The following is a 26,778-nucleotide window of genomic DNA, read 5'->3' as shown; positions in this document are numbered from 1 at the left end:
GTGCTCCGCCTAGTCGAATATCTCATGTAAAAAACAGAACTTCAAAGTGTTCTTTGACAATTTTTACAGCAGTTTTCATCTAGTTGAAAAGCTTTGGGAAAAAGGAATCCAGTTAGTAGGCATAGTCCGAATAGACAGAATTCGGAAAGTTAAACTACTGCCCTTGGAAGCTGACGACAAGCTGAAAAGCTCCGGAAGAGGATCGTTTGATTGGCGGGTTGAGCAACATTCAGGAAAAATTGTGACCAAATGGTACGACAATAAACCCGTCCATGTTATTTCTTCATATGTTGGGCCTGACCCACTTGATTAATGCAAACTGTGGAATAAAAAGAGGAAGGCTCGAATCGATGTAGCCAGGCCTCATGTCGTCAAAGAGTATAACAAGTTCATGGGTGGGATGGACTTGAGCGACATGTTCATCGAGCTATATCGTACTGACATCAAGGGGAAGAAGTGGTACATGCGTCTAATCTATTACTTCCTTGACGCCAGTGTAGCCAATACTTGTTTACTGTACATGTGCAATCATCACTCTGATGCTGAGAAGCCCCCATCCCTTGTTTTCTTTCGTGCAGATATTGCTGACTGGCTGCACAGAGGTGCAGTCATCTCTGCAACAAGGAAAGGTAGACCACCAAGCGAGTCTCCAGTTACTACCAGACCGCAAAAGAAAACTAGGAGTGACAGCATCCCCAGTTCCAGCGTTCACTTTGACAACACGGCCCAATGGCCAAAGATGGTGGACGAAAGACAAAGATGCCAGTTCTATGCAAATCACGCTCACGCGTTTGTCAAATTCCTGAAGTGTAAGATGCACCTTTTTTTAACCAAAGCTAAGATTTTTTTCGTAACATGCCACTCCAATGTTTAAGTAGACTGTTTCACTATTTGGCTGATGTGCTTTATAAGATCCATATTTCATGTGAAATGAATATTTGTAATAAATGATTTTCCTCAGTTCGCCCCTATGTCATGGACCCGTAGGAAACAAGTAAAAAGCAAAGCCGAATTTTTCTAATCACAATTTCATAATTCAGCCATCAAAGGGTTAAGGCCCTTTAGGAGTTAGCAGGGTGGTCAAAAAAATCTGAAACTAGTGCCAAAAGTGTGACTTTTGCTACGAGATGGCAGCCTGAGACGCTTAATATTACATCTCTGATGCAAGTATTTGTTTTTTAACGATTATGTCGATTATCAAAGTCACACGGCTTTTGGGTTACCTTGACAATCAGCTTGGACCATCAGCCTTAAGACCGTCAGATTTGCTGTAAAACTCGTTTAGTGGTATCAAATGCATCAAAAGCGATAAAAAAAAATTAGTTATTACAAAATCATCGAAAAAAACACTAAAAAACAGCCTTCAAAACTGACCAAATCAGTTGCTTCAGTAAAAGAATAACCCTAGGGGATCATAAAACCGGACGGATCCACCCTAAAACCAACTGACAAGAGGTTCTCGAGGTGCCTACGACCTTAGAAGGCTTTGCCAACACAATTTCTACCTGGCTTGTGCAGACATAGCTTGTTTCTTCTGTCAGCATGAACTTGTAGCTCGAAGAAGCCACGCGCTTTAGAAATGTAATTTTGAACTCGATGTCAATTCCAGCGTTTTTATTTTGATCCTCGAGAAGGCTTTGGCTACACCATTTCTACCTGGCTTGTGTAGACACAGCTTGTTTCTTCTGTCAGCATAAGCTTGTAGCTAGAAAAAGCCACGCGCTTTAGAAATTTAATTTCTAACTCTATATAAATTCCAGCGTTTTTATTTTCATCCTCGCTCAGATCAAATTGTCTGTTAGCTCTGGCTACTTATTGTTATGTGGACCTCTTTTTAGCCTAATTGATTTCAACATAGGTCCCCCACTGTAGCCTGACCCTGTCTGTCAGGGTCTTCTGCAGGTCCCATGCTGATCTTAGTTTGAACCATCGCCGAACTGAGGGTCCTCTGGCAGGGGCGTACCAAGACTCATTTCACTGGGGGGGGGGATCTTTTGAAATTTTACCGAATCGTTACCTGATTTATGCCGAATTTTCTGCAGAAATCAAGAATTTTGCTAAATTTCGGGCAATTTTGCAAAATTTCTACCAAAATTTTCGCCTTCGGTGAAAATTTTACAGAATGCCAAAAACGTTGGAAGGGCTTTGTGCCCCTCCCTGCCCCCCTCGGGACGTCCTTGTCCTCTGGTAAACTGTCAGAACTGACATCATCTTAAACAAACGAGAATTTTCTCTTCAATGTCGTCGACATCCTTCTACTTTCGTCAGGAACAGTATCATCCGAGTCAGAGCCGCCGTTGTCTCTGGCACTAGTCGTCTGCTTCCCTTTCTGTTTTTCCCTCCACTTGGCTGTAGCATTTATAACGTCTTCAGACAAGATACTTTTCCCTGGTGTAATTTCCAGTCTTCGACGCCGACGCTGTGGAGCGATGTCATCTTTCCCATAGCGCATACGCGCAAGCACCTCTGTAACTGCTTGTCTGACAGTTTCGACAGCATCGCTTGTAGTTGAGTCTTCCCTGGGTATGTTTGCAATGACGGCATCTTTGTTTATGGGAAATAATGAACAGGCCTTTAATCCGCTTTTTATAGCCTTTGTAGATATTTCCCCCATCTCATCCCGTAGTCTAGCGATTAGGGTCTTAAAGTGCTCTTTGAAAACTGTGAACTTGGTTAGATAGCGCATCTTATATTCTTTTAGGACCTTCCGCCATACGCGTTAAATTTTTATAACTGCAAAGTTACCCCCGAAATACCCTTTCTCCAAGGGGTGACTGTGACAACTCGCCCATCTCCTTCCGTTTTAAGGTAAATCCCTAAATACTTACTGGGCGGCTTTCTGGTCATATTTATAAGCCTACTAATGTCCCACAACAAAAAACAGTCACCTGTTCTTTCGTGGTCAGACAAATTTTCAGTACCCCTAAACATTACAAAAAGTACTTACTTTGCACAACCAGTTCACAAACAGATACTCTTTACTCGATGGACGCCACTTCAACACCCACTGACGAAAATAATCTAAAGAGCCATCTAGAATTTTCTCATATTTTTGCGTCACACCACGTGCGTCAAAAGTCAAAAGAAACACTAAAAAACAGGCTGAAGAAGATTTGTTAAATATTTTCCAGATGAATCATACAAGGATATTCTTTGATACACGTTTGACTGACCGTATGTCAATCAATAAGCTGTTTGATAAATGTATTTTGATCCCACTTTCTTGGGCTACGGTGAAAGAAAGGTTAGGAAGGCTACTCCACGTTTTACGGATGAATGGTGACAAATTGCCAAAAATTATGCTTTTTGGCTATCCATCTGGGGCCAAGAAAAAAGTAGGTCATTCCCAAACAGGGTTGGAGGAGTTCGTGATTAAAGATTTAAATGGAATTACAACTTCATGGGAGGGGTGAAGGGTGAAACTTCTAATATATTGGGGTGGAAGAGGAGCGTGTGTAGCTGTTTTGGCCTCAGGTCACTTTTTGCTCTAGTGACTTTTTAATATTATTAATAGTTGTAGTATATAAATATGTGTGTCGCTGTATTTATATCTGTGTGTGTACATTTGATATGTATGTTCAGTTTCGAGAAGTAAGCGGGTGGTAGCTTAAACTCATTAAAGCTGATGTCCTACTGCAAGAAAAAGAACAAATCGTCTGCTTAATAATGAATATAAGTTTTAAGGCCACATGTTCTAATCGAAATTGCATTTCCAGGAGCCACCCGAAAAACTACAAGAGATACTTGAAGACCGGCTGAAAGTCTACAATAATATGGCAGCTGCCCAGATCAAGTCGGAAGCCCTAGATGCCGCCATTAAGTCATTGGATGTCGTTCTTAAGTGCCAGCCAAACAACGTGAAGGCCTTGTATAGAAAAGGAAAAGTAAGTATCAGAAGTCTGGTGTTTTTTTGTTTTTTTTTAAGCTTTCAAACCCCTTTGTGAACTCCCCTTCCAAGTCAAACTTGTTTTTTTATATCATTCTGAATCTCTGGTCCTTCCATCAATGAAAAATAGTATTTGAGGAAGGAGAAAAGAGAGCTGGTTTTACTAAGAATAGTAGTAATCCAGTGGCCATTTGTGCTGAGTCATCTGCAAATTACCACACTTAATCTATGCTCAACAAAAAGAAAATTTGCCGAAGAAAAAAGGGCTACATCTCACCTTTTTAATTGAATATCCCCCTTCCAGAAGTGTTAATATATGATCTTATTTGGTAAGGGGGGGGGGGCTGTTTATTATATTTTATTAATAATTTGCAATGCATCTTCCCCAGAAAGAAATCTTAGCTACGACACAATGAAATAAAGCAATACTGATGTGTAAAAGACAGTTAACAGCATGTTGCGAACTTATATACCCGCAAACAAGCTTTGTTAGCATACCTGCACTGAATGCGTCGATGATAGGACGAAATTCCTGCACTTTAAGATAGTGTTAAAGACCCTTCTCTCTCGTCTTGGTAATACAAATTGTTATTATTATTGGATTTAAAATGATTTGCTTTCCATATAAGATACTTGCTCTAATAATACCCCTTCCCCCCCCTCATCTAACGGCCAGCCTATGTGCTTATATGAGTTTGAGTATGTAGTAATCTTCTGCCCAAATCCTACGCGATTGTAAAGTTCAAGCGCCTAAACTAGGCGCATATGCAGGCCCCGTTTCCTAAAATCTCATGATTTTTATTGTGTTGTCGCTTATGATATCTTTAAGCAGTGAAACTATGATTTAGGTTTTTCTTTGCCTATTTTTCCAATATTTGGGTTTGGTTATCCCTCAAGCAGTTTGCGGGAGTTCACAGTTTGTATTGTTAACCCGTGTTTTGTTGTCAATCCGACTTTAATATTTATTTTTATGAATATAATCGTGTTTTTGGAGTACATGCTCAGGTATTGAGTTCTTACCATACTTCTATTTATATTTTGTCAAGTCCCTTTGACTTGGCTGAATAAACTAGTCAAATCTTACGTAGAATAAGCTATGTAGCGATACTTCACTACAATCTACATGATTGTTCCGTTTTAACGAGCTTGTGTCGCGCTACTTATATTTGGACGTCCCTGAGACAAACTCCTGTGTTTTCTCCTTGGTAACGAACTCGAAATTTTAGCTATTTGTCAATTAGTTAAAACAGTATTCCTTTTTTAAATATAAGCAAGCCTTGAGATGGTAAGGGTGCTATTAATCAGCATAGTTTTTGGACTGAAGAACTTCTCAAAGAAAAAAAAAATTAGGTAATAACAAAGATAATGTAAAAGTGTTACCGCAAAACTCAGCCCCGGACATTTCAATCCATCACAATACCATTTATTTTGATCCCTTTTTTTCTCATGCGTTTTCTAGTCAATGAACCACGTTTTGATTTAACATCCTTTCTTTCTACGCCTTCCGTAAAATATATATACTCTTGCAACACAAAAACTTTCATAAAAAAATTAACCAGACTCTCTACCCCCATTTGCCACAACATAAGTATCACAGTCCTTAATAAAAAAACATGTTTTTTCCTGGGATTAATTAAAAACAACTTTCCGAAATATAAGTTTTTCAAAGAAAAGTAAAGCCCATTTTAAGCTTAATCTCAGCAGATACAAATACCTGCTAAAATTCAAGCTCAAAACGACCGGAAATTACTATTAAAGAATTAATGAAACCCAAAACGAACAGAAAATAAATAAACAACAACCATAAGAAAAAACATACAACAAGTAATAATATAAATGAATAAATAGATCTTAAACGAGTAATGCTTAGATTGAATATGAAAATCAAGCTTAAAACGAAAAAAAATATTTTGCTATTGAACTATAAATGAAACTTAAAACGAACAGAAGTTAAATATACAATCAATACAAACAAACATGCAATAGATATTAATGTAAATGAATAAATGAATGTTAATATGAGTGAAACTTAAATTGCATATGCAAATCAAGCTTGAAACGAACAAAAATCGCTACAAACAAGAGTTTGGGTATCGCCTCCTTCTCTCACTGTAAAAGTCTAAAGCCTACTGCGGCATTGGCGCTATACTGAAAACCAATTGTATTACAAATATTTTATTTTGTACTTAATATTGAAAATGAACATTAAATTTATAGTAAAATTTGAACTGATAAGCTTTCAGCAATTAATATCATTATACATCAAATATTCAGTTAAATTTATTAGCTCTTTCTAAAGTTGTTAAAGACGAATATAGTTTCACACCAAACAAGACTTTGGATACTGTTCCCTTCCTTAACTGTAAATAAAAACCAAAAGCCTACTGCGTCATTGGCGCTTTACTGGAAACGAATTATATTACAAATATTTTCTTTTCCAGTTCTTCCAGCATTGAAAATAAAAATAAAATTAGAGTGAAATAGATTCTTGAACAGATGGATCTTTCAACAACTAATATCATTACATATCAAATATTGAATTTGATGTTGTTTATACTTTCTAAGACTGTTCAAGAGGTATATAGTTTTCAGTTATTATTTTCAATCACGGGTTTATGGTGTCTTTATCTACCATTTATTGATTGCAGCAAATCTCTTCCAAATATAAAAAGCAACTTCATTCTATCCTTATAAATAATTTTAAGAATTAATAATATATTGAAAAACTGGGTACATTTGATAATATTGTTTTGTTGGGTGTTTTGCCCTGTGAGATGCCGGTCATCGGTTACCCTTATTCGCCCGTTGGTTTTTTTTTTTATTGGTATTTTCGGTGGATCTTTGCCCGATGTCGGTGGGTTTGTGGGGTGGGTACCCGTCTATTGGTGAGTCATGGAATAACTCTTATTTCTTTTTTGTTGTCAAACAGGTTTATTCCGATTAATGTACCGGGTTTTTGTCATTCGACCTTGTGTCTCCGGCGTTTACCTCTATTTATGTCTATTTTATACAGATATTTTAAAATTAAACCTTGAACCTTGAACCTCGTTTTGGGTTTCATTTATTCTTTAATAGTAATTTCTGGTCGTTTTGAGTTTGAATTTTAACAAGCATTTGTATCTGCTGAGCTTCAGTTTAAAATAGCCTTTACTTTTCTTTGAAAAACTTATTTTTCGGAAAAATTTTTTTAAATTAATTTTTGTTCGTTTTTGATAGCAAAAAGTTTCAAGTTTGCACAGATTCCTTATCTCAAAATCAAACTTTTTAAAAAGATCAAATGTTCATCAAAGTGAAAAAAGTTTGCCCCCTTTGAAATGAGGTCCCTTTGAAGTTTATACGACGATCCCTTCTATGTGAAGTGCCTCTGGGAAAAAAATGAATGGAGTATGGGGGAGGCTAGCTGCCCTCCGATCACTTTTTACTCTTAAAAAGTGAGTTACAAAGTTCAATTTTCCAGTCCACTTAGTCCTCTATAAAGTTTTATGCGAGTATCCACTCGATAACAACAAGGTGTGACCCAAAGCATAACTTACAACGCCTACCCTCGGGTCCTGGGGGGCTGTGTCGACACCGGATTTTTTGTTATCTGAACTTTGAACTATTTTCAACAAAATCTCTATCTCAAAATTTTTATCTTAAGCATATAGGGCGTGAATGGGGGGGGGGGGCTAGTTGCCCTCCGTTCTCTTTTTACTCTTAAAAAGTGAACGAGAACTTTCAATTTCCAATCAATTGAACCCTCTCCCAAGTTTATACGAGCATCCCTTCCATAAAAACCATATATGCCCCCAGAGCATTGCTCACAACGCCTGACTTCGGGCCCTGGGGGGTTGCGTCGACACAGGAGTTTTCCTTATCTGACCTTTTAATTATTTTTAATGAAATGACTATTTTAAAATTTTTATCGAATAGGCTTGGGAAAAAAGGGGGTGTGTGTGTGGTAGGGGGGAACTAGTTGCCCTCAGATCTCTTTTGACTCTTAAAAAGTGAGCTAGAAATTTCAATTTCCAATCAAATGAGCCCTCTCTGAAGTTTATACGAGCATCCCTTTCATGAGAACCATACACGCCCCCAGGACAACACTTACAACGCCTACTCCCTGGGCCCTTACCGGAGTTTTTGTTATCTAATTTTTGAAATTTTTTTTAAAAAAACTGGCTGTCTCAAAATTTGTAGCGGATAGGTTTGGGGAAAAAAGAGCGTGGAGGGAGGGGGGGCTAGTTGCCCTAAAATCTCTTGACTCTTAAAAAGCGTACTAGGACTTTCAATTCCCAATCAAATGAGCCCTCTATGAAGTATATGCGAGCATCCCTTCCATAAGAACCATACATGCCTTGAGGGCATAACTTAGAATGCCTTCCCCCGGGCCATTGGAGGTTGTATTGACACCGGAGTTTTTCTTATCCGACCTTTGAACTATTTTTTTTTTAAATGTCTATCTAAAAATTTTCATCAGATGGGTTTGGAAAAAGAAGGCGTGGGGGGGGGGCGAATTACTCTTGGATCTCTTTTGACTATTAAAAAGTGAACTCAAACTTTCAATTTCCAATCAAATGAGCCCCGTCTAAAGTTTATACGAGTATCCTTTTCATAAGAACCATATATGCACCATGTCATTGCTTCAAACGCCTGCCCCCGGGCCCTGGGGGGTTGTCTCGACACCTGAGTTTTTGTTATCTAACTTTTGAACAATTTTTAACTTAATGTTGTCTCAAAATTTTTATCGGATGCATTCGGGAAAAAAGGGGCGTGTGGGGCTAGTTACCCTCCAATCTCTTTTGACTCTCAAAAACTGAACTAGAACTTTCAGTTTCCAATCAAATTAGCCCTCTCTGAAGTTTTTACGAGCATCCCTTCCATAAGAACCATATATTCCCCCAGGGCATAACTTAACACGCCTGCCTCCTGGCCCTGGCGGGCTGTGTCGACCCGGGAGTTTTCGTTATATGGTCTTCGAACTATTTTTAAAAAATGGCTATCTCAAAGTTCTTATCAGATGAGTTTGAGAAAAAAGGGGCGTGGAGGGGACTAAGTGCCCTCCAATCTCTTTTGACTCTTAAAAAGTGAACTAGAACTATCAATTTCCAATCGAATGAGCCCTCTTTGAAGTTTATACGAGCATTCCTTCCATAAGAACCATATATGTCCCCAGGGCATAACTTACAACGTCTGCCCCCGGGCCCTGGGGGGTTGTGTCGACCCCGGAGTTTTTGTTACATGTTTTTTAACTATTTTTAACGAAATAGCAATCTCAAAATCTTTATCGGATGCATTTGGGAAAAAAGGGCGTGGGGGGGGGGTGGTAACCCTCCGACATCTTTTGACACTTAAACAGTGAACTAGAACTGTCAATTTCCAATCAAACAAGCCCTCTCTGAAATTTATACGAGCATTCCTACCATAAGAACCATATATGCCCCCAGGGCATAACTTATAACCCTTGCCCTGATGACTGTGGGGGGAGTGTCATGCTCAAAGATATAATTTGCAGAACTTTCAACTACCTTGAACAAAATGACTATCTCAAAATTTTGATTTGGATGTGTTTGGGGAAATGGTGGGCGTAGAAGGGGTGTTAGTTGCCTTCCAATCACTTTCAACTATCAAAAAGGGCACTAGCCAATTAACTTTCCAATCGAATGAGCCCTTTTTGGAAGCTTTCTATTAAAACCTTATATGCCCCTAGGGCATAACTTACAAACCTTGCCCTGAGGGCTGTGCGGGGAGGGGTTGTCATCCTTAAAGACCTAATTTCCAGAATTTTCAACCACGTTGAAAAAAATGGCTGTCTCAAAATTTTGATTGAATGTGTTTGGGGGAAAGGTGGGCGGAGAGGGGGGTTAGTTGCCCTCCAATCACTTTTGACTATTAAAAAGGGCACTAGCCCTTTGAATTTCCAATTGAATGAGCCTGTTTGGGCATAACTTACAGAACGATGTGTTCTGTTTTTTTTTTTTTTTTTTTTTTTTTTTTTTTTTTTTTTTTTTTACCAGGGTATTTCGTATCGAAGTAGTTGTCGTAGAAACTTCGAAAAGGGCTCATTCGATTGGTGGAATGGCTGGTGCCCTTTTTAATAGTCGAAAGTGATTGGTGGGCAACTAACACCCCTTCCACGCCCATCAGCTCCCCAAAAACATCGAACCAAAATTTTGAGATCCCCATTTTGTTCAGAGTAGTTGATTTCCAGATAGAAATTATGTTTTTGATTAGGACACTCCCCCACAGCCCTCAGGGCAAGGGTTGTAAGTCATGCCCTGGGGGCATATAAGATTTTTATGGAAAGTGTTGTCGTAGAAACTTCAAAAGGGGCTCATTTCATTTGAAATCCAAATGGCTAGTGCCCTTTTTAATAGTCGAATGTAATTGAAGGGAGACTAACCCACTTTTCACGCCCATCATTTTTCCAAATACATCCAATCAAAATTTTGAGATGTTCATTTTGTTTAGCGTAGTTAAAAGTTCTGGAAATTAGGTCTTTTAGGATGACAACCACCCCAGAGCCCTCAGGGCAAGGGTTGTAAGTTACATCTTGGGTGCATATAAGGTTTTTATAGAAAGTATTGTCTTAGAAACTTCAAAAAGGGCTCATTTGATTGGAAATTGAAAGGGCTAGTCCCCTTTTTAATAGTCGAAAGGGAATGGAGAGCAAATAACCCCCCTCTGACGCCCACCATTTCCCCAAACACATTCAATTAAAATTTTGAGATAGCCATTTTGTTCAACGTAGTTGAAAGTTCTGGAATTTAGGATTTTGACGATGACAAACCCCCAAACCCCACAGGGCAAGGGTTGTAAGTTATGCCCTAGGGGTATATAAGGTTTTTATAGAAAGCGTTTTCGTAGACTTCAAAACGGGTTCATTTGATTGGAAATGGAAAGGGCTAGTGCCCTTTTTAAAAGTCGACAGTGATTGGAGGGCAACTAGCCCCCCTCTCAAGCTCACCATCTCCCCAAACACATCAAAATTTTGAGATAGCTGTTTTCTTCAACGTAAATGAAAGTTCTTGAAATTAGGTCTTTGAGGATGACACTCCCCCCAGAGCCCTCAGGGCTAAGGTTGTACGTTATGCCCTGTGGGCATATAAGGTTTTTTTTAGAAAAAGTTGTCGTAGAAACTTCAAAAAAGACTCATTCAATTGGAAATTGAAAAGTCTAGTGCCCTTTTTAATAGGCTAGTCGAAACTGATTGGAGCGCAACTAACCTCCCTCTCACACCCCCCATCTCCCCAAACACTTCCAATCAAAATTTTGAGATAGCCGTTTCTTCAACGTAGTTGAAAGTTCTGGATATTATGTCTGTGAGGATGATCCCCCCCCCCACCCACACACACCTCTAAGGACAAGGGTTGTAATTTATGCCCTGAGGGCATATAAGGTGTTTTTAGAGCGTTGTAATAAAAACTTCGAAGGGCTAGTGCCCTTTTTAATAGTCAAAAGTGATTGGAGGAAAACTAACACCCCTCCCATGCCCACCATTTCCCTAAAATCATCCAATAAAAATTTTGAGATAGCCATTTTGTTAAACGTAGTTAAAAAGTCCGGAAATTATGTCTTTGAGGATGACACTCCCTTCACAGCCCTCGGCGTAAGGGTTGTAGGTTGTGCCTTGGGGGTTTTAAAGAAAGCGTTGAAGGGCAACTAACACCCCTCTCAAGCCTACCGTTTCCCCAAACACATCCAATCCAAATTTTGAGATGGACATTTTGTTCAACGTAGTTGAAAGTTCTGGAAATTACTTATTTGCCAGCGTTGTCGTAAAAACTTCAAAAACGACTCCTTCAATTAGGAATTAAGAGGGATACTGCCCTTATTAATAGTCAAATGCGATCGGGGGCGAATGCCCCCCCCCCCCATACCCATCATTTCCCCAAACACTTCCGCTCAACATTTTGATATCTCAGTTTTATTGAACTTAGTTGAAGGGTCCGGAAATTATGTGTTTGAGTCTGACAGCCCTCAACAGCCTTCAGGGCTAAGGTTGTAAGTTATGCCATGGGGGCATATAATGTCATATAGAAAATGTTGTCGTAAAAACTTCAAAAATGGCTCTCGATCGGAAATTGAGAGGGCTATTGCCCTTTTTAATAGTCAAAAGTAATCAGAGGGAGAATCCCCCCCCCCCTACGCCCATCATATCCCCAAATATTTACGATCAACATTTTGATATGGCCATTGTGTTCAACGTAGTTGAAAGGTCATGAAATTTTCCACCTTCCCCCCCCTCCATAGCCCTCATGACAAAGGTCGTAAGTTATGCCCTTGGGGCATATTTATAGAACGTTTTGTCGTAGAAGCTTCAAAAAGGGCTCATTCGATTGGAAATTGAGAGTACTGGTGCCTTTTTTATTAGTCAAAAGTAATCAGAGGGCAAATATCTTCCTCCACGCCTATCATTTCCCCAAACACTTACAATCGAAATTTTGATATAGCCATTTTGTTTAGCCTATTATAAAGAAAGTGTGGTCATATACACTTCAAAGGGGGCTCATTGGATTGGTAATAAGACGCTCTAGTGCCATTTTTAAGAGTCAAAGTGATCAGAGGGCAGCTAACCCTCCCCCCCTACACAAACGTCGTATTGTCTCGAACTGCATCTAATAGAAGTTTTGAGATACCCGTTGTATTCAATATAGTCTAAATCTCATATAAGAAGGCTTTTAGGGTTGAAACAAACCCCAGAGCCAAGGGACAAGGGCTGTAAGTTATGCACAGGGGGTATTAAAGGGTTTTATGGAAGGGATGGTTGTTTAACTTCAGAAGAGGCTCAGTCTTTCTCCCTGAAAAAGACTTTGTTAATTTAGAACGAACAGAAATTGATCAACAAAATTATTTTCACAAATAAGTTTTTCAAAAAAAAGTAAAGAACTCCATTGAACCAAAAATGAACAAAAATAGAATGAAATAATCTACCAAGCGTACAACAACCACAAATCAGTATCAATAAATAAATGAAACATAAAACAAACAGAAATTAAAATAAGTCAAACTCAAAACAAGCAGAAATTAATCTGAGTAGGGTTCTAAACCCTATGCTTTCTAATAGCCAGAAAATAATTTGTACTTTACTGAAAAAAATTCTTTTAAATATTTCAACTTAAAACTTCAAGAAAACAAAAATCAATTAAGATTTTCAGGAATAAATATCAGCATATGTATATTAAACTGACAATGCACATTTTTTTCAGTAAATTCATTGAAATTTTTTTCAGGAAAGTACACATTATATTCTGGCTTTTAGAAAGCATGGGGTTTAGAACCCTACTCAGATTAATTTATGCTCGTTTTGAGTTTGACTTATTTTAATTTCTGCTTGTTTTTGGTTTCACTTATTTGTTGATGCTGATTTGTGGTAGTTGTTTGCTTGGTAGGTTATTTGATTCTATTTTTGTTCATCTTTGGTTAATGGAGTTCTTTACTTTTTTGAAAAACTTATTTTGTGCAAAAAGTTTTTTGATTAATAATAATAAAACATTGGAGCCGTATGGCCTTTACTATAGGCAAGGCTATAGCGTTGCCTGTGATCTTGTTTTTTGTTCATATGACTGTGTGTAAAATTCATCCGAGTCCTTACTCACTTTGTTAATGGGTTCTACAAGGGTTTGTGCCACTGTGGCTGATACCCTGCCCTTTTTGGACTAGATTGTGTTGCTACAATTCTGCTATTAACAACTTCTCAACCTAAAAAAGACTAAGATGCTACCTTGTTCATCATGATGTCTACTTCCTGACTATATCCCTCATCCCTACTACTTGAATAAGTAAATTCTTTATCACCTAGTTTTATGTTTCCTTTTCTTGATTAAATGAGTCTCGAGAATTCCTAACAAGTCCAGTTCAAAACATCTAAAATTTATCCGTCAAGATATCAGTAAGATAGTTGTCTTTGAATGTCGTAACGCTCTATATCGCTATTTGCATATTATTGAAATCATTGAAATTTTTATGACCTCCAGAAAGTCGTTATCATTATATATTCATGGCTGCAAATATTATAGTACGTTGGGGACGCGGCCAAATGTTAATCAAAATATGTGCAACGCTGATTCGTTTAAGGTGTATGCTTCCTTTGCAATTTTTGGTTAGTTATTTGTCTGCTCTCCTTCGGTTTTAATATATCAACGAGCAACAATAATTTTGCTGCCATTTCATAGTTGAAACTTGGCTCTATTGATCTACCAAATAGTATTTTTGAAATTTGGTGAATGTGTTTTTTTTTAATTAAAAACGTTGAATATCAATTGAATATTGGGAATATTAATTTAAAATTGTTGATAAAAGAACCATTTTCTTTTTTCACGCAAGTTTAGATTCTTCTCCAAAAACAAACCCAAGCAATATCATTATTCTGGCTCGGTGAAGGGATATATCTGAGACTGTTGAATCCAATTGTATAAATATTTTGTCCTTTTGATCCAATTTATGGCTGCAGCCTTATCGCAAAATCGCCTGTTTGAGAAGGAACATATACATTAATAGGCTATAATTTTTTCGAGGGTCACCCTGCACTGTTGTTTGTAGTTACGATTTTAGCTAGGCAAACTCGTGAATGGTCCACTTCCACTATGAAACTCCTTTCTTTTTTTTCTTTAGGTCTCCTGCCGGGTGCTACTTGGCGCAGAGAATGACGTCTGCCTCCTCCATCCACTTCGGTCCATTGCAGGGTTTGAGCTTCACTCGGTCTGATATTTACCATCGCTAGGAACTCGGATACACTGTCGGACCATCGTTTTTTTTTTTTTTTTTTTTTTTTTTTTTTTTTTTTTTTATTGGCCGCGAGTTCGCTTCCAACTGACTTTGATTGGGTCAAAGTCGAAGATCGTCTTTACGGGTAAGCGCCGGGGTATTCGAAGTAGATTCCCAAACCACCGTAAGGTACGCTCGGCTGCTTGGGTATAAAACCGGCACTGCTTGGTGAGATGCAACAGCTTTTCGTTACTCTCGAAGTCTACCCACCGTAGACCTTCTATCCTTCTCTGACTCTTCGACTAAAATTTTTCGATGACCAATAGGGTTTCGACTGATGCTTACCAAGTTTCAGCTCCATAAAGCATCACAGAACCGATAAGGGTGTTGAAAATTCGCAGTTTGGTTGAACGACTGATATTTGGTGTTCGCCAAAGGTGACGGTTCAACCTGCCCATGGCAGAAGACGCTTTGGATAGCCTTTCTTGCAGCTGGGGAAGGAGGGAGCCATCTGAAGAAATTGTGGGTCTCAGGTGGGTGAACCTTTGGACAACTTCTATGCTAGTTGTTCCGTCCAGACTGACTGGAGAAATGACAGCAGGAGAAGACGGGTCTATGGCCATAATTTTCGTTTTATTCCAGTTTATCTGCAGTTCCACATTTGCGGCCTGTTCTCGTAAGATTTGAAGCGCTTCCAGCAACTGATTCATGGATTCCGCTAGGATGGCCAGGTCGTCAGCAAAATCAGCATCTGAGATGACGCGATCTCCAAACTTGAGTCCAAAGTTGAGACGTGAAGTCGTTTTTGTCATAACGTGGTCTATGATGACATTGAAGAGCTCTGGGGTCACTGAACATCCTTGACGCATCCCTGTCGTGATTCGGAAGAATGGGCTGCGCCGGCCATTGACTTGAACACAGCTTTCTGTACAATGGTGTAAAGCTTTGAAGAATCTGCAGTATTTCTTGGGGATGCCAGTCGATGCTAAAATCTTCCACAGTCCTTCTCGGTCCACTGAGTCGAACGCAGCACGGAAGTCAACGAAGGCGAAAAAAGTTTTCTGGTGGAACTCCGTGGCTTTTTCTATTATCTGTAAACTCCGCTGGTAGGATTCCCATATCGGGGTTAGGGACAAAGGAAGGAGTTTTTGGCAGAGTAGAGACACCAGACCATCTCAAGTTGAACAGCTTCAGCCTATTACACCCTGGCTATCCGCATTGTGGTATTTTCCAGGTTAGAAAATGACGGTATCATGATCTACTTCAAAGTAATTCAACACGTCTTGGAAAAAAGGGCGACATTTCATAAACCTTGAAAATTGCTGGATCCGTAATCAAGGAAATAAAGTAAAGGTCAAGTTACAGAGGAGGTACCGGGTCTTTAATAAAAAATTTTGAAATGTTACAAAAATACAGAAGTGGTATCGTATCATTGATAGTTCCAAGATATTGCTTTGGTATAGAGAGATAAAAAAAAAAGCTTTGGGATGATTCGTGCCATAATCCGTGCACATATCAGAAACTACTCTTTGTTAAAAGTTAAATTCGAAGAGGATTTAAATGTGCTACTTCCAGATGTCCCGTAACCTACAAATGTCATTCAACTGAACACACAGGGTTCCATTCAGTGCTTTTATACATGAATTTTGTGTGTATTTCTTATCATTTTTGTATTTGTGTTATAGCCTTTTGGCTTTGGAGGCACTTATCTATCTATATATCAATCTAGTTATAATTTTGAGATTAGTAGTGCTTTTAATAATTCATTCTTGCTAATTCTAGTTCTTTACCTTCCAGGTTTTGGCCGAGCAAGGCAACACATCAGATGCAATTATTTTATTTAAAAAAGCTCTAAGCACTGAACCCGAAGAGAAATCCATTAAATCAGACTTACTACGCCTTGAAACAAAGCTAAAAAATGACTTGAAAAAAGAATCTTCACTCTATAAGAAAATGCTTGGAAATGTGCAGAAGAAACCTGTCGAAAAATCTGGGTATGAAAAAGTTAGATTACCGGTAAGTAGTGGTGGTTGGAATTCTCTTAACCTTTTTAAGATGTATTAATTTAAAAAAAAACTTTATCCACAAAATAAGTTTTTCAAAGAAAAGTAAAGAACCCCATTAAACCAAAAATGAGCAAAAATAAGATCAAATAATGTACCAAGCGTGAAACTACCACAAATCAGCATTAATAGATAAATGAAACCCAAAACAAACAAAAATTACAATAGACAACCGAGTCAAATTCAAAACGAGCAGAAGTTAACATGAGTGGGGCTCACAACCCCTATGCCTTCCCAAGTATTAAAAAGGGCACTAGCCATTCCGATTTCCAATCGAATTCGCCCTTTTCCAAGTTTCTACGACAAGTCCCTCGATACGAAGTACCCTGGTCTAAAGGAAAAAAAAATAATAAATAATACATTGTGCCAACATCGTTCTTTACTTAGGCAATGCGATTGCGCTGCCTATGATTATTAAAGAAAGCGGTCAATTCACATTAATCTGCGGAGAAAGGAAGTAGGTTCAACGAAATCAACTGTAAAACAGAATATATATGCTGCCATACTAAGTGTCAAAAACCATTTATAGACCCTGACTAATTGCAATCTTAAGGGGCTAGTTCTTAAATTGTAACTACCGTTGTATTTAGTATATTCAGTTTTCCAATATTGCATGTTCAAGTTCTGTCGGGGAATGCTGAAAAATAAACTTGATAGTCTGTGCTCTTAAACTATGATACACAACAGGGTTATATGCGCTTGGTAAACAGTAGCAATGAGCGCACTGTGTAAATATTTCGGGCATTTATACAAAAGGTTAATACAGAACGTGTCCAAGCCATCTCAACATTTCTCGCATTATAGCCTTAGAAAGCTGGATTGAGCCACACTTTTCGTACAGTTTGAAATATGGTTGATCAGTCGGGTATGTAAAACAATCTGTAGGCAGTTTCTCTGGAAAACATCTAAAGAGTCCTCCGTTTTTCGGAGCGTCCATGCTTCAGACTTTATTCTAATCTCGGTTCGCAGATTTATCTTCGTATTCTTTCAAAAATATTTTTAGCGTTGTCACTAATTCTTCCTCACAAAATAAATCTTCCTTCACATCCAAGGTATCACAAACTTTTTGATTTTCCTCTGTATCTTTTCTTGTAACTCTATCCCAGTTTAAAAGATTCTCAAAATCTTCTGCCCCTCTCTCTTTAACTTTTTCTTATTCCTAACTGTGGGCTCGTTCCTATCTTTAACTGTGATAAGTCGAGATTGACCACTCCCTCTTAATTTAGTACAATTTACAACATGCCAGTACAATATTTTACTATTATGCCGTCAAGCTGCATCTTCCAGATCTTTGACAATTTTATCCATGACCTCCACTTCACACCTCCTTAAGTCATATTTTAATGCTTTCTCCATTTTTTTTACATTCCTCATATTCTTATATGATCTATGACTCAGATAGTTCTTGTACAAGGCCCTCTACATTTCTATTAAACATAAAGCATTTCCACTAATATTCCTAGCTGTGTTCCTATTTTTCTTCCCTAAGACATCATCAGCGACTTCACAAATTATTTTCCTAAAATTATTCCATCCATCTTCTACATTGTCAAATTTTAAACTCTCTTTTTTAGTATTTAACTGTTCCTGGAAAGTTTCTCTCACATTCCCACTCTGGAGACTAACAGCGTCATAGCTTTCCGGAAGGTAGTTACCCTGAATTTCAGCTTTAAATTGATCCTTGACACTACTAGATGGTGATCTTATATTTTGAACAATTATAATAGCATTCCTATATATCCTAGTATCTTGTATTGATCCTACCAGTCTTCGGTTTACAATAACATAATCAATAAGGTCAGCTGTCTAATCAAAATAAAAGTTTGAAATACGGAGAAAATCCTTTTTAATAGACAGTGTATAGAAATTCACAAAAATACCAGATATTTCGGTCACATATACAGTGACCGTCATCAGTAGTAAAACTAAACTAAAACAATTTAAAACAAAAGTTTATATACGAAATCAAATAAAACTACATATTGTTTAATTCTCTAATACTTTTCAAACCAAAGGCGGAAGCTAGCCTCTTTAACGTTCTTGGATTCGGTTCATTAGCGTTCAATGATATAACATTTGGACAAAGGTCAACTACATTTTTTTGTTCCTTACCATATGTACCCGGGCTAAGTAAAAAAAAGCTTAAAAGAATTTTACAGAGCAATGGTCTAAGGGTAGCTTTAAAGAGTAATAATACTTTAGGTAGTTTTCTAAATTCTGGGAAGGATCTAATTTCATTGGGGCAACAAAGTGGGGTTTATCAGATCCCATCTACTTGCGGAAGCTCATATGTGGGACGTACTAACCAGAGTTTGGAAATGCGATTATTACAGCAAAGATTCTATTTGTTCGGCTTTAAAGCAAGATTCTAAGTCTGAAGATTTTACTTCAGCCCTTTCAGAACATTATTTGAAAAAAACTACGTTTTCGAAAGAGTTAAAGAGGCTGAGTTACTAGGTCGAACCTTAAAACGTACAGGGATTAGGAGGCACAGTTGGGGGGCTGCCGCCCCCCAAATTCCCCGCTTTCGCAGCCTTTAAATAAAAAAAAAAGTTTTTTAAACTGAAAGTAAGGAGCGACATTAAATCTTAGAACGAACAGAAATTATTCCGTATATGAAAGGGGCTGTGCCCTTCTCAACGCCTCGCTCTTTACGCTAAAGTTTGACTTTCTCACAACTCTTTTTTTAAACAATAAAAACTTTAGCGTAAAGACCGAGGCGTTGAGGAGGGCACAGCCCCTTTCATATACGGAATAATTTCTGTTCGTTCTAAGATTTAATGTCGCTCCTTACTTTCAGTTTAAAAAACTTTTTTTTTACTTAAAGGCTGCGAAAGCGGGGGTTTGGGGGGCGGCAGCCCCCCAACTGTTATAATAAAGAATGACACCTAGCCCTTGTTAAATGAAACATAAATAGGGATTATGCAATTTCCATCAGTATCATCCGAGTTGCAGCGGTAGCTAGCAACCTAGTAAGAGACGATCACGTCCAATATTAAGAAATATAAAAACCCATAGTTCCTAAGAAAGGAGTCAGATCATTTTACAATAAAGAACAACACCTAGCCAATGTTAACTGAAACATAAATAGGGATAATGTAATTTCCATCAGTATCATGGCTGTTTACATTAAAATACGACCAGTGGAAAAACATACCACTGCATACATTGGACTTAGTTAGCTACTTGATTGCTTGAGGTTTGTCTCTTACTATTTCAAAGAAGAAAACGCCGTAGGCTTTTTCCTGTTTGTAATAATTTAGCATAAAAAGAAACCCAAGTTGTAACTGACGTCATCCTGGTTGTTATAGTGAAGAACGAACTCTGGCCCTTAGTTACCATGTCTTGTCAAATTATATAATAAAAGACCACAAAAAACAATGGTCTCATTCAACTAATGGTTACATAATGGTTACATCGAAGCAAGTTTATAATAAAGAACGACCTCTTGCCTATACTAAATTTTATACGCCACTTTCTTATAGTGTAGGTTAGAAATTCTACAGATAGCTTGGCATGAATCTGATACGCTGAATCTGACGGTGTGATTTTCATGAAAATTCTTTCACTTGTAGGGGATGTTTCCCCCCTCTTTAAAAAATCAGGTAAATTTTCGCAGGCTCGTAGCCTTTGATGAGTAATACTAAACTTAATAAAATTTATATATTTAGAATCAGCATTATAAACCCATTCTTTTGATACATTTATTGACATCAAAATTCCGTATCGCTTGTTCTTTTTTATTGTTTTTTTTTTATTACGTACATGTTATTACGTATATGAGGGGGTTCTCCCCTTATTCAATACCACGCTCTGTACGTTAAAAGTTAAAAAAAATTTAATTCCCAAATCCCTGGATCACAAAGGCCGTTTAATTAGAATAGATAGCTCTTTTGAAAGCACTAAAAAACTGTAGCGTAAAGAGCGAGGTATTGACTTAGGGGAGAACCCTCATATATATAATAATTTCTGTTCGTGTTAAGTATGATAAAGAACGAACTCTTGCCTGTAATAGATTTGATACTCAAATTAATAATAGGTAATGATATAGTAATGATATGGTTTTATTGATAGCTGAATAACTAATTAAAAGAAAACGACCCCGGTGGGATTTGAACCACCAATTTTCAGTTAACGGTCGATCGTGCTTGCCACTTTGACTATGACGTGACTAATTAAAGTTTCCGGGTTGCAGCGGTAGCTAGCAACCTAGTAAGAGACGATCACGTCCAATGTTAAGAAATATAAAAACCCATAGTTCTTAAAAAAAGAGTCAGATCAAAACAAAAAGTACACCATTAGAACCGCCTTGTCCGAAACCCCTGCATAGTAAAATTTCTGTCCCTTGGCTTGAACAGCAAGGGAAATATATTGGCTTGAAAATCAAGAAAAGTGGCAGCTACTACAACATTCTGCCTAAACGGGATATTTTTTTCTTTTTTTCTTTTTTTCTTTTTTGTATCCAGAGATAGCTTGGCACTAGAACATCGTAGAGGGTTGTTCAATAGCTCATTGTAAAGGAAATTAATTGGGTTAAAAATCTATAGTAACTAAAATAAGTTATTTCTAAAAGAGAATAAATTTTTCCACCAAAAACTGCATTTTGATGTCTTTTCACACTGCAGTCTTTCAAATATAATCGTATACCAGCGGTAAGAATTTTACATTAAAGAACGATGTTCAGTCCATAGTAACTGAAGTGTTATTAGGAACCATTATATAGATGAGGCTTACAGTGCTCAAAGGTTACTGTTTACAAAGTGTTGAAAAGATATTAAGACTATAATTGGAAAACCACACCATTGCCTACATTAGAATTAGTTAGCCACTTGATTGTTTGAGGTTCGTCTCTTGCTATTTCAAAGAAGAAAAAGCCATAGGCTTTTTCCTGTTTGTAACAAGGTTATTATTTTTACACTGAAACCTAGTAAAGAACATTTACATAAAAAATCGATGTCTGCCAAGAAGATCTAATGTAGTACTAATTAATAGAAGTTTTATTTAGACTTTAAATAGATAAATGTGTAAAATTTTTCTTTGGCAGGATTTGAACCTGCAGCCTTGGGAGTATATTATAAGGAGATGTCATTACTCCTTGTATTATAAAGTCAGAGTCATGACACATTAACCGTTGCATCTCAAGTAACTTCATAATATAGCGTTTTTCTATTTACGTCTTTTACAGTAAATTACATAAAGGATCGATGTGGTTCATTATAAATTTTATAATAAAGAACGACATCTTGCCTATACTAAATTTTATACGCCACCTAATTATAGTATATTATAATAAAGAACGACCTCTTGCCTATACTAAATTTTATAGGCCACTTAACTATAGTATAGGCTAGTGCAGTTATATTTAAGGTCAATATATTAAAATTTTCCACTTAAAGACGGTCATTGGAATAAAAACCCAATACATACATTTGATTTAGTTAGCTACTTGATTGTTTGAGACTAGTCTCTTACTATTTCAAAGAAGAAAAAGCCGTAGGCTTTTTCCTGTTTGTAATCAATTAGAAAGAGTTCTACCTTTAAAATGATTACAGTAAAGAACGATCTCTCGCCCATAGTAACTGCTATATGGTGGTTCCAGGGGTAGCTGCAAGCTATCCAGATTGCAGCGGTAACCGGGTTGCAGCGGCAGCTGTAACCCGGAGTCTCTTTCTTAGTTTATGATTATTATAATAAAGATTGAACTCTTCCCTATACTAACTTGCGTAGGCAACTTCATTATAGTTAAGATTACAGTATTTATATTATGACAATGCAACAGGTATGAGAAAAAAGTGCAAAACTCTGTAAACTGTAAAAATATTTAGAATGGTTGAGTAATTTTACAATAGTAAAGAATCCGGATTGCAGCGGTAGCTAGCAACCTAGTAAGAGACGATCACGTCCAATGTTAAGAAATATAAAACCCATAGTTCCTAAAAAAGGAGTCAGATCAAATTCAAAAATACACCATTAGAACCGCCTTGTCCGAAACCCCTGTATAGGAAACTTTCAGTCCCTTGACTTGAACAGCAAGGGAAATATATTGGCTTGAAAATCAAGAAAAGTGGCAGCTACTACAACATTCTGCCTAAACGGGATATTTTTTTTTCTTTTTTTCTTTTCCACAGATAGCTTCGCACTGGAACATTGTAAAGGGTTGTTCAATAGCTCATTTTAAAGGAAATTAATTGGGTTAAAATATAATAAAGAACGACCTCTTGCCTCTACTATATTTTATAGGCCACTGAACTATAGTATAGGCTAGTAAAGTTATATTTAAGGTCAATATAATCAAATTTTCCATTAAAAGACGATCATTGGAATAAAAACCCATTGCATACATTTGATGTAGTTAGCTACTTGATTGTTTGAGGATAGTCTCTTACTATTTCAAAGAAGAAAAAGCCGTAGGCTTTTTCCTGTTTGTAATCAATTAGAAAGAGCTCTACCTTTAAAATGAGCTACGTAGTGCTTTGAGTTGATTGAAAACTTATAAGTAAGAAAGAAAATAATTACCTGGATTAAATAAGGAACGAACTGTAACCCCTAGTAACTGAAGTATTTATTTAAACAGCTCGTGGTCATAATAAAGAGCTGTGTAATGGCTCATTTTAAAGGAAATTGCTGTAGAAACCTTATATAGAAACATATAGAAACCTTTTGTAATTAACTAAAATAGTTATTATTATAAAATAAATTGTTACGACATGGTAAAGAACTAACTCTAGGCCATAGTAACAAATTTAATTTTGAAAAGGAATACATTAAAGAACGAACTTTAGTTCAAAGTAACTGAATCACAGTAAATGTGTCAGAACAAAACAAGAAGTACACTATCAGAACTGTCTTGTCTGAATCCGGGTTGCAGCGGTAGCTAGCAACCTAGTAAGAGACGATCACGTCCAATGTTAAGAAATATAAAACCTTATCCGGGTTGCAGCGGTAGCTAGCAACCTAGTAAGAGACGATCACGTCCAATGTTAAGAAATATAAAAACCCATAGTTCTTAAAAAAAGAGTCAGATCAAAACAAAAAGTACACCATTAGAACCGCCTTGTCCGAAACCCCTGCATAGTAAAATTTCTGTCCCTTGGCTTGAACAGCAAGGGAAATATATTGGCTTGAAAATCAAGAAAAGTGGCAGCAACTACAACATTCTGCCTAAACGGGATATTTTTTTCTTTTTTCTTTTTTTTTTCTTTTGTATCCAGAGATAGCTTGGCACTGGAACATCGTAGAGGGTTGTTCAATAGCTCATTTTAAAGGAAATTAATTGGGTTAAAAATCTATAGTAACTAAAATAAATTATTTCTAAAAGAGAATATTACTATAAGGAACAAACTCTAGCCTATAGTAACTAAAATATAAAAATAAATTATTACATAATTACAAAAATATCTTATTTGTCAACTGAAACTAGAATAATTCCTGAAAATTTAAAATACTTTTTTTTATTTAACTGAAAACGGCAAAAATATTTATGGTGTCAGAGCAATAATTTTAATTTTGTAATTTAAATCAGAAAAATACTTTAAAATTTTAAAATTAGTTTGGTTTTTCTTTTGCATCAGTTGACTCGTTACGCCAGAAAAAAATTAAGCAACGCTAAGCCTAAAATGATTTGTGCTAAAATCATCATACTCTTTTTATTATATGTTTTGGAAATTCTGAAATGAGGCCTATTACAAATAGAACTATTCAAGCAACTGCAAGTGCAACTGATGAAACAGCTCCGAGTATAACTGAACGAAACATTATAGTAAAAATTGATCCAACGTCTGCAGGTACAAATCAACTTCAATTTGAGGCAAAAGCCATAAGGCAGTCAGAACAAGATAGAGATGAAAATCTGGGTTTCAGCGGTCGCTAGCAACCTAGTAAGAGACGATCACCTCCAATGTTAAAAAATATAAAAAACCCCAACTCCTAAAAAAAGAGTCAGATCAAAACAAAAAATACACCATTATAACCGCCTTGTCCGGATCCACTATAAAGGAAACTTACTGCCCTTTGACTTGAATAACAAAGAAAATATATTGGCTTGAAAATCAAGCAAATTGACTTTTACCACGTTATTCTCCACAAACGGGATATTTTTTTCATTCCGCTTTTTTTCCTGCTCAGCTAGCTGGGCACTGGAAAATCATAGAGAGCTGTATAATAGCTCATTTTAAAGGCAATTGCAACATCTAGTCACTTTTGTAATTAAAAATAAAATACTTTTTAAAGTAGATTCAATTTTGTCAAAAAATACAGTAAAGAACGATCTATCGCCAATAGTAACTGATATAAGGTGGCTCCAGGGGTAGCTAAATCCGGGTTGCTGTGGTAGCTAGCTACCTAGCAAGAGTCCGGGTTGCAGCGGTAGCTAGCAACCTAGTAAGAGACGATCACCTCCAATGTCAAGAAATATAAAACCCCCCAACTCCTAAAAAAAGAGTCAGATCAAAACAAAAAGTACACCATTAGAACCGCCTTGTCCGAATCCTCTATAAAGGAAACTTACCTCCCTTTGGCTTGAATAACAAAGAAAATATATTGGCTTGAAAATCAAGAAAATTGACTTTTACCACGTTATTCTCCACAAACGGGATATTTTTTTCTTTCCGCTTTTTCTTTCTGCTCAGCTAGCTGGGCACTGGAAAATCATAGAGAGCTGTATAATAGCTCATTTTAAAGGAAATTGCAACATCTAGTCACTTTTGTATTTAAAAATAAAATACTTTTTAAAGTAGAATCAATTTTGTCAAAAAAATTGCATTTTTGATGTATTTTCATACTGCAGTCTTTTCAAAGATATTTGAATTTTGAAGCAATAAAACAGTCCATGTAATGAACTCTATAGTAATAATAGCTACTTGTCTCAATAGTAACCGAAACTCCTGGAACCAAAATTTTCTTTTTTGGCTTAATCGCTAAAATTATTATGTAAACTGCAAAAATATTTATGATGCCTAATCAGTAATAGTAATTTTTTAATTTAAACAACAAAAATACATGAAAATTCTAAAATTAGTTTTGCTTTTTGTCTCCTGGAAGAAATTTTTTTTTCATCTCAGTTCAAATTTATTATTGTATCCTGTAACCCGTAAAGTACATATCTCCATATTATTGTCTCATAATTGCAATTATTTTAGTTTTCAGTCAAGAATCACTAAACTTATTATTTAAACTGCAAAAATATTTATGGTGTCTAACCAATAATACTAATTTTGTAATTCAAACAAGATAAATACCTGAAAATTTTAAAATTAGTTTTGTTTTATGCTAGGTTTTAGATACTCGACACGGGATTTTGTGTGCTTAATAATTTTAAATCTTGAAAAAATATGGTCTCACGCGAGTGGAAAAAAAGAAAGAATAACCAAAAACAATATCAAAATAGAACAATCCAAATTTCTACTAATAGAAAACTTTACTACACAAAAAATAAAGCTAACATCCTGAAATATAAGAAAAGTTTATTTAAAAGAGATAAAAATGCCACCAAACGCAATAAAGCTCGAGCACGCGTAAGGATTGCTACTAAGATGTCTTGTGATCCAGGATTTAAGAAAATGAAATATGACAGAGCAAAACAGAGGTATCTTACGGATCAGGGGTATCGAGAAGGGAAAATTGAGACAGCGAAACAAAAGAGCAAGGAACGGTATGATAACGATATAGATTACCGAAACAAACATAAGAAAAAAGTTGCTACCAGAATAATGGGTAGATACTGGGGTGACAAAAGCTATAATGAAAAAATTAAATTCTCTGCGAGGTTGTACCGAAGAACGCATAAGGACAAAGGGAAAAATTACATTCAGAAATACAAGAAGATGGCAAAAATGCAGGCTGATCTTTGTAAATTGAGAATTATAATAAAGATCGAACTCTTCCCTATACTAACTTGCATACGCAACTTCACTATAGTTAATATAGTTAAGATTACAGTATTTATATTATACATCATTATAAATTATAAAAGGTTCAAATATTCGAAGATTATAGAGTTAAAAATTTTCCCACACCGGGAATCGAACCCGATATAATAAAGATCAAACTCTTCCCTATACTAACTTGCATACGCAGCTTCACTATAGTTAAGATTACAGTATTTATATTATACATCATTATAAATTATAAAAGGTTCAAATGTTTGAA

General features: G+C 36.6%; 1 protein-coding gene across 1 annotated transcript in view; it reads left to right on the top strand.

The window, feature by feature from the left end:
• The window catches only part of zda (peptidyl-prolyl cis-trans isomerase zonda), a 136,174-nt gene that overhangs the window by 65,622 nt on the left and 43,774 nt on the right, over positions 1 to 26,778 (top strand). The window contains exons 6-7 of the mRNA XM_089099717.1: positions 3,717 to 3,884; positions 16,367 to 16,585. Of these exons, the coding sequence (XP_088955843.1) occupies positions 3,717 to 3,884; positions 16,367 to 16,585 (387 nt within the window). The remainder of the gene's footprint in view (positions 1 to 3,716; positions 3,885 to 16,366; positions 16,586 to 26,778) is intronic.

The sequence above is a fragment of the Artemia sp. Qi Xiang Cuo genome, chromosome 14 (assembly GCF_049724085.1).
Source record: "Artemia sp. Qi Xiang Cuo chromosome 14, ASM4972408v1, whole genome shotgun sequence".
Classification (NCBI taxonomy): domain Eukaryota; kingdom Metazoa; phylum Arthropoda; class Branchiopoda; order Anostraca; family Artemiidae; genus Artemia; species Artemia sp. Qi Xiang Cuo.
This window is presented reverse-complemented; position numbering and strand designations above follow the sequence as displayed.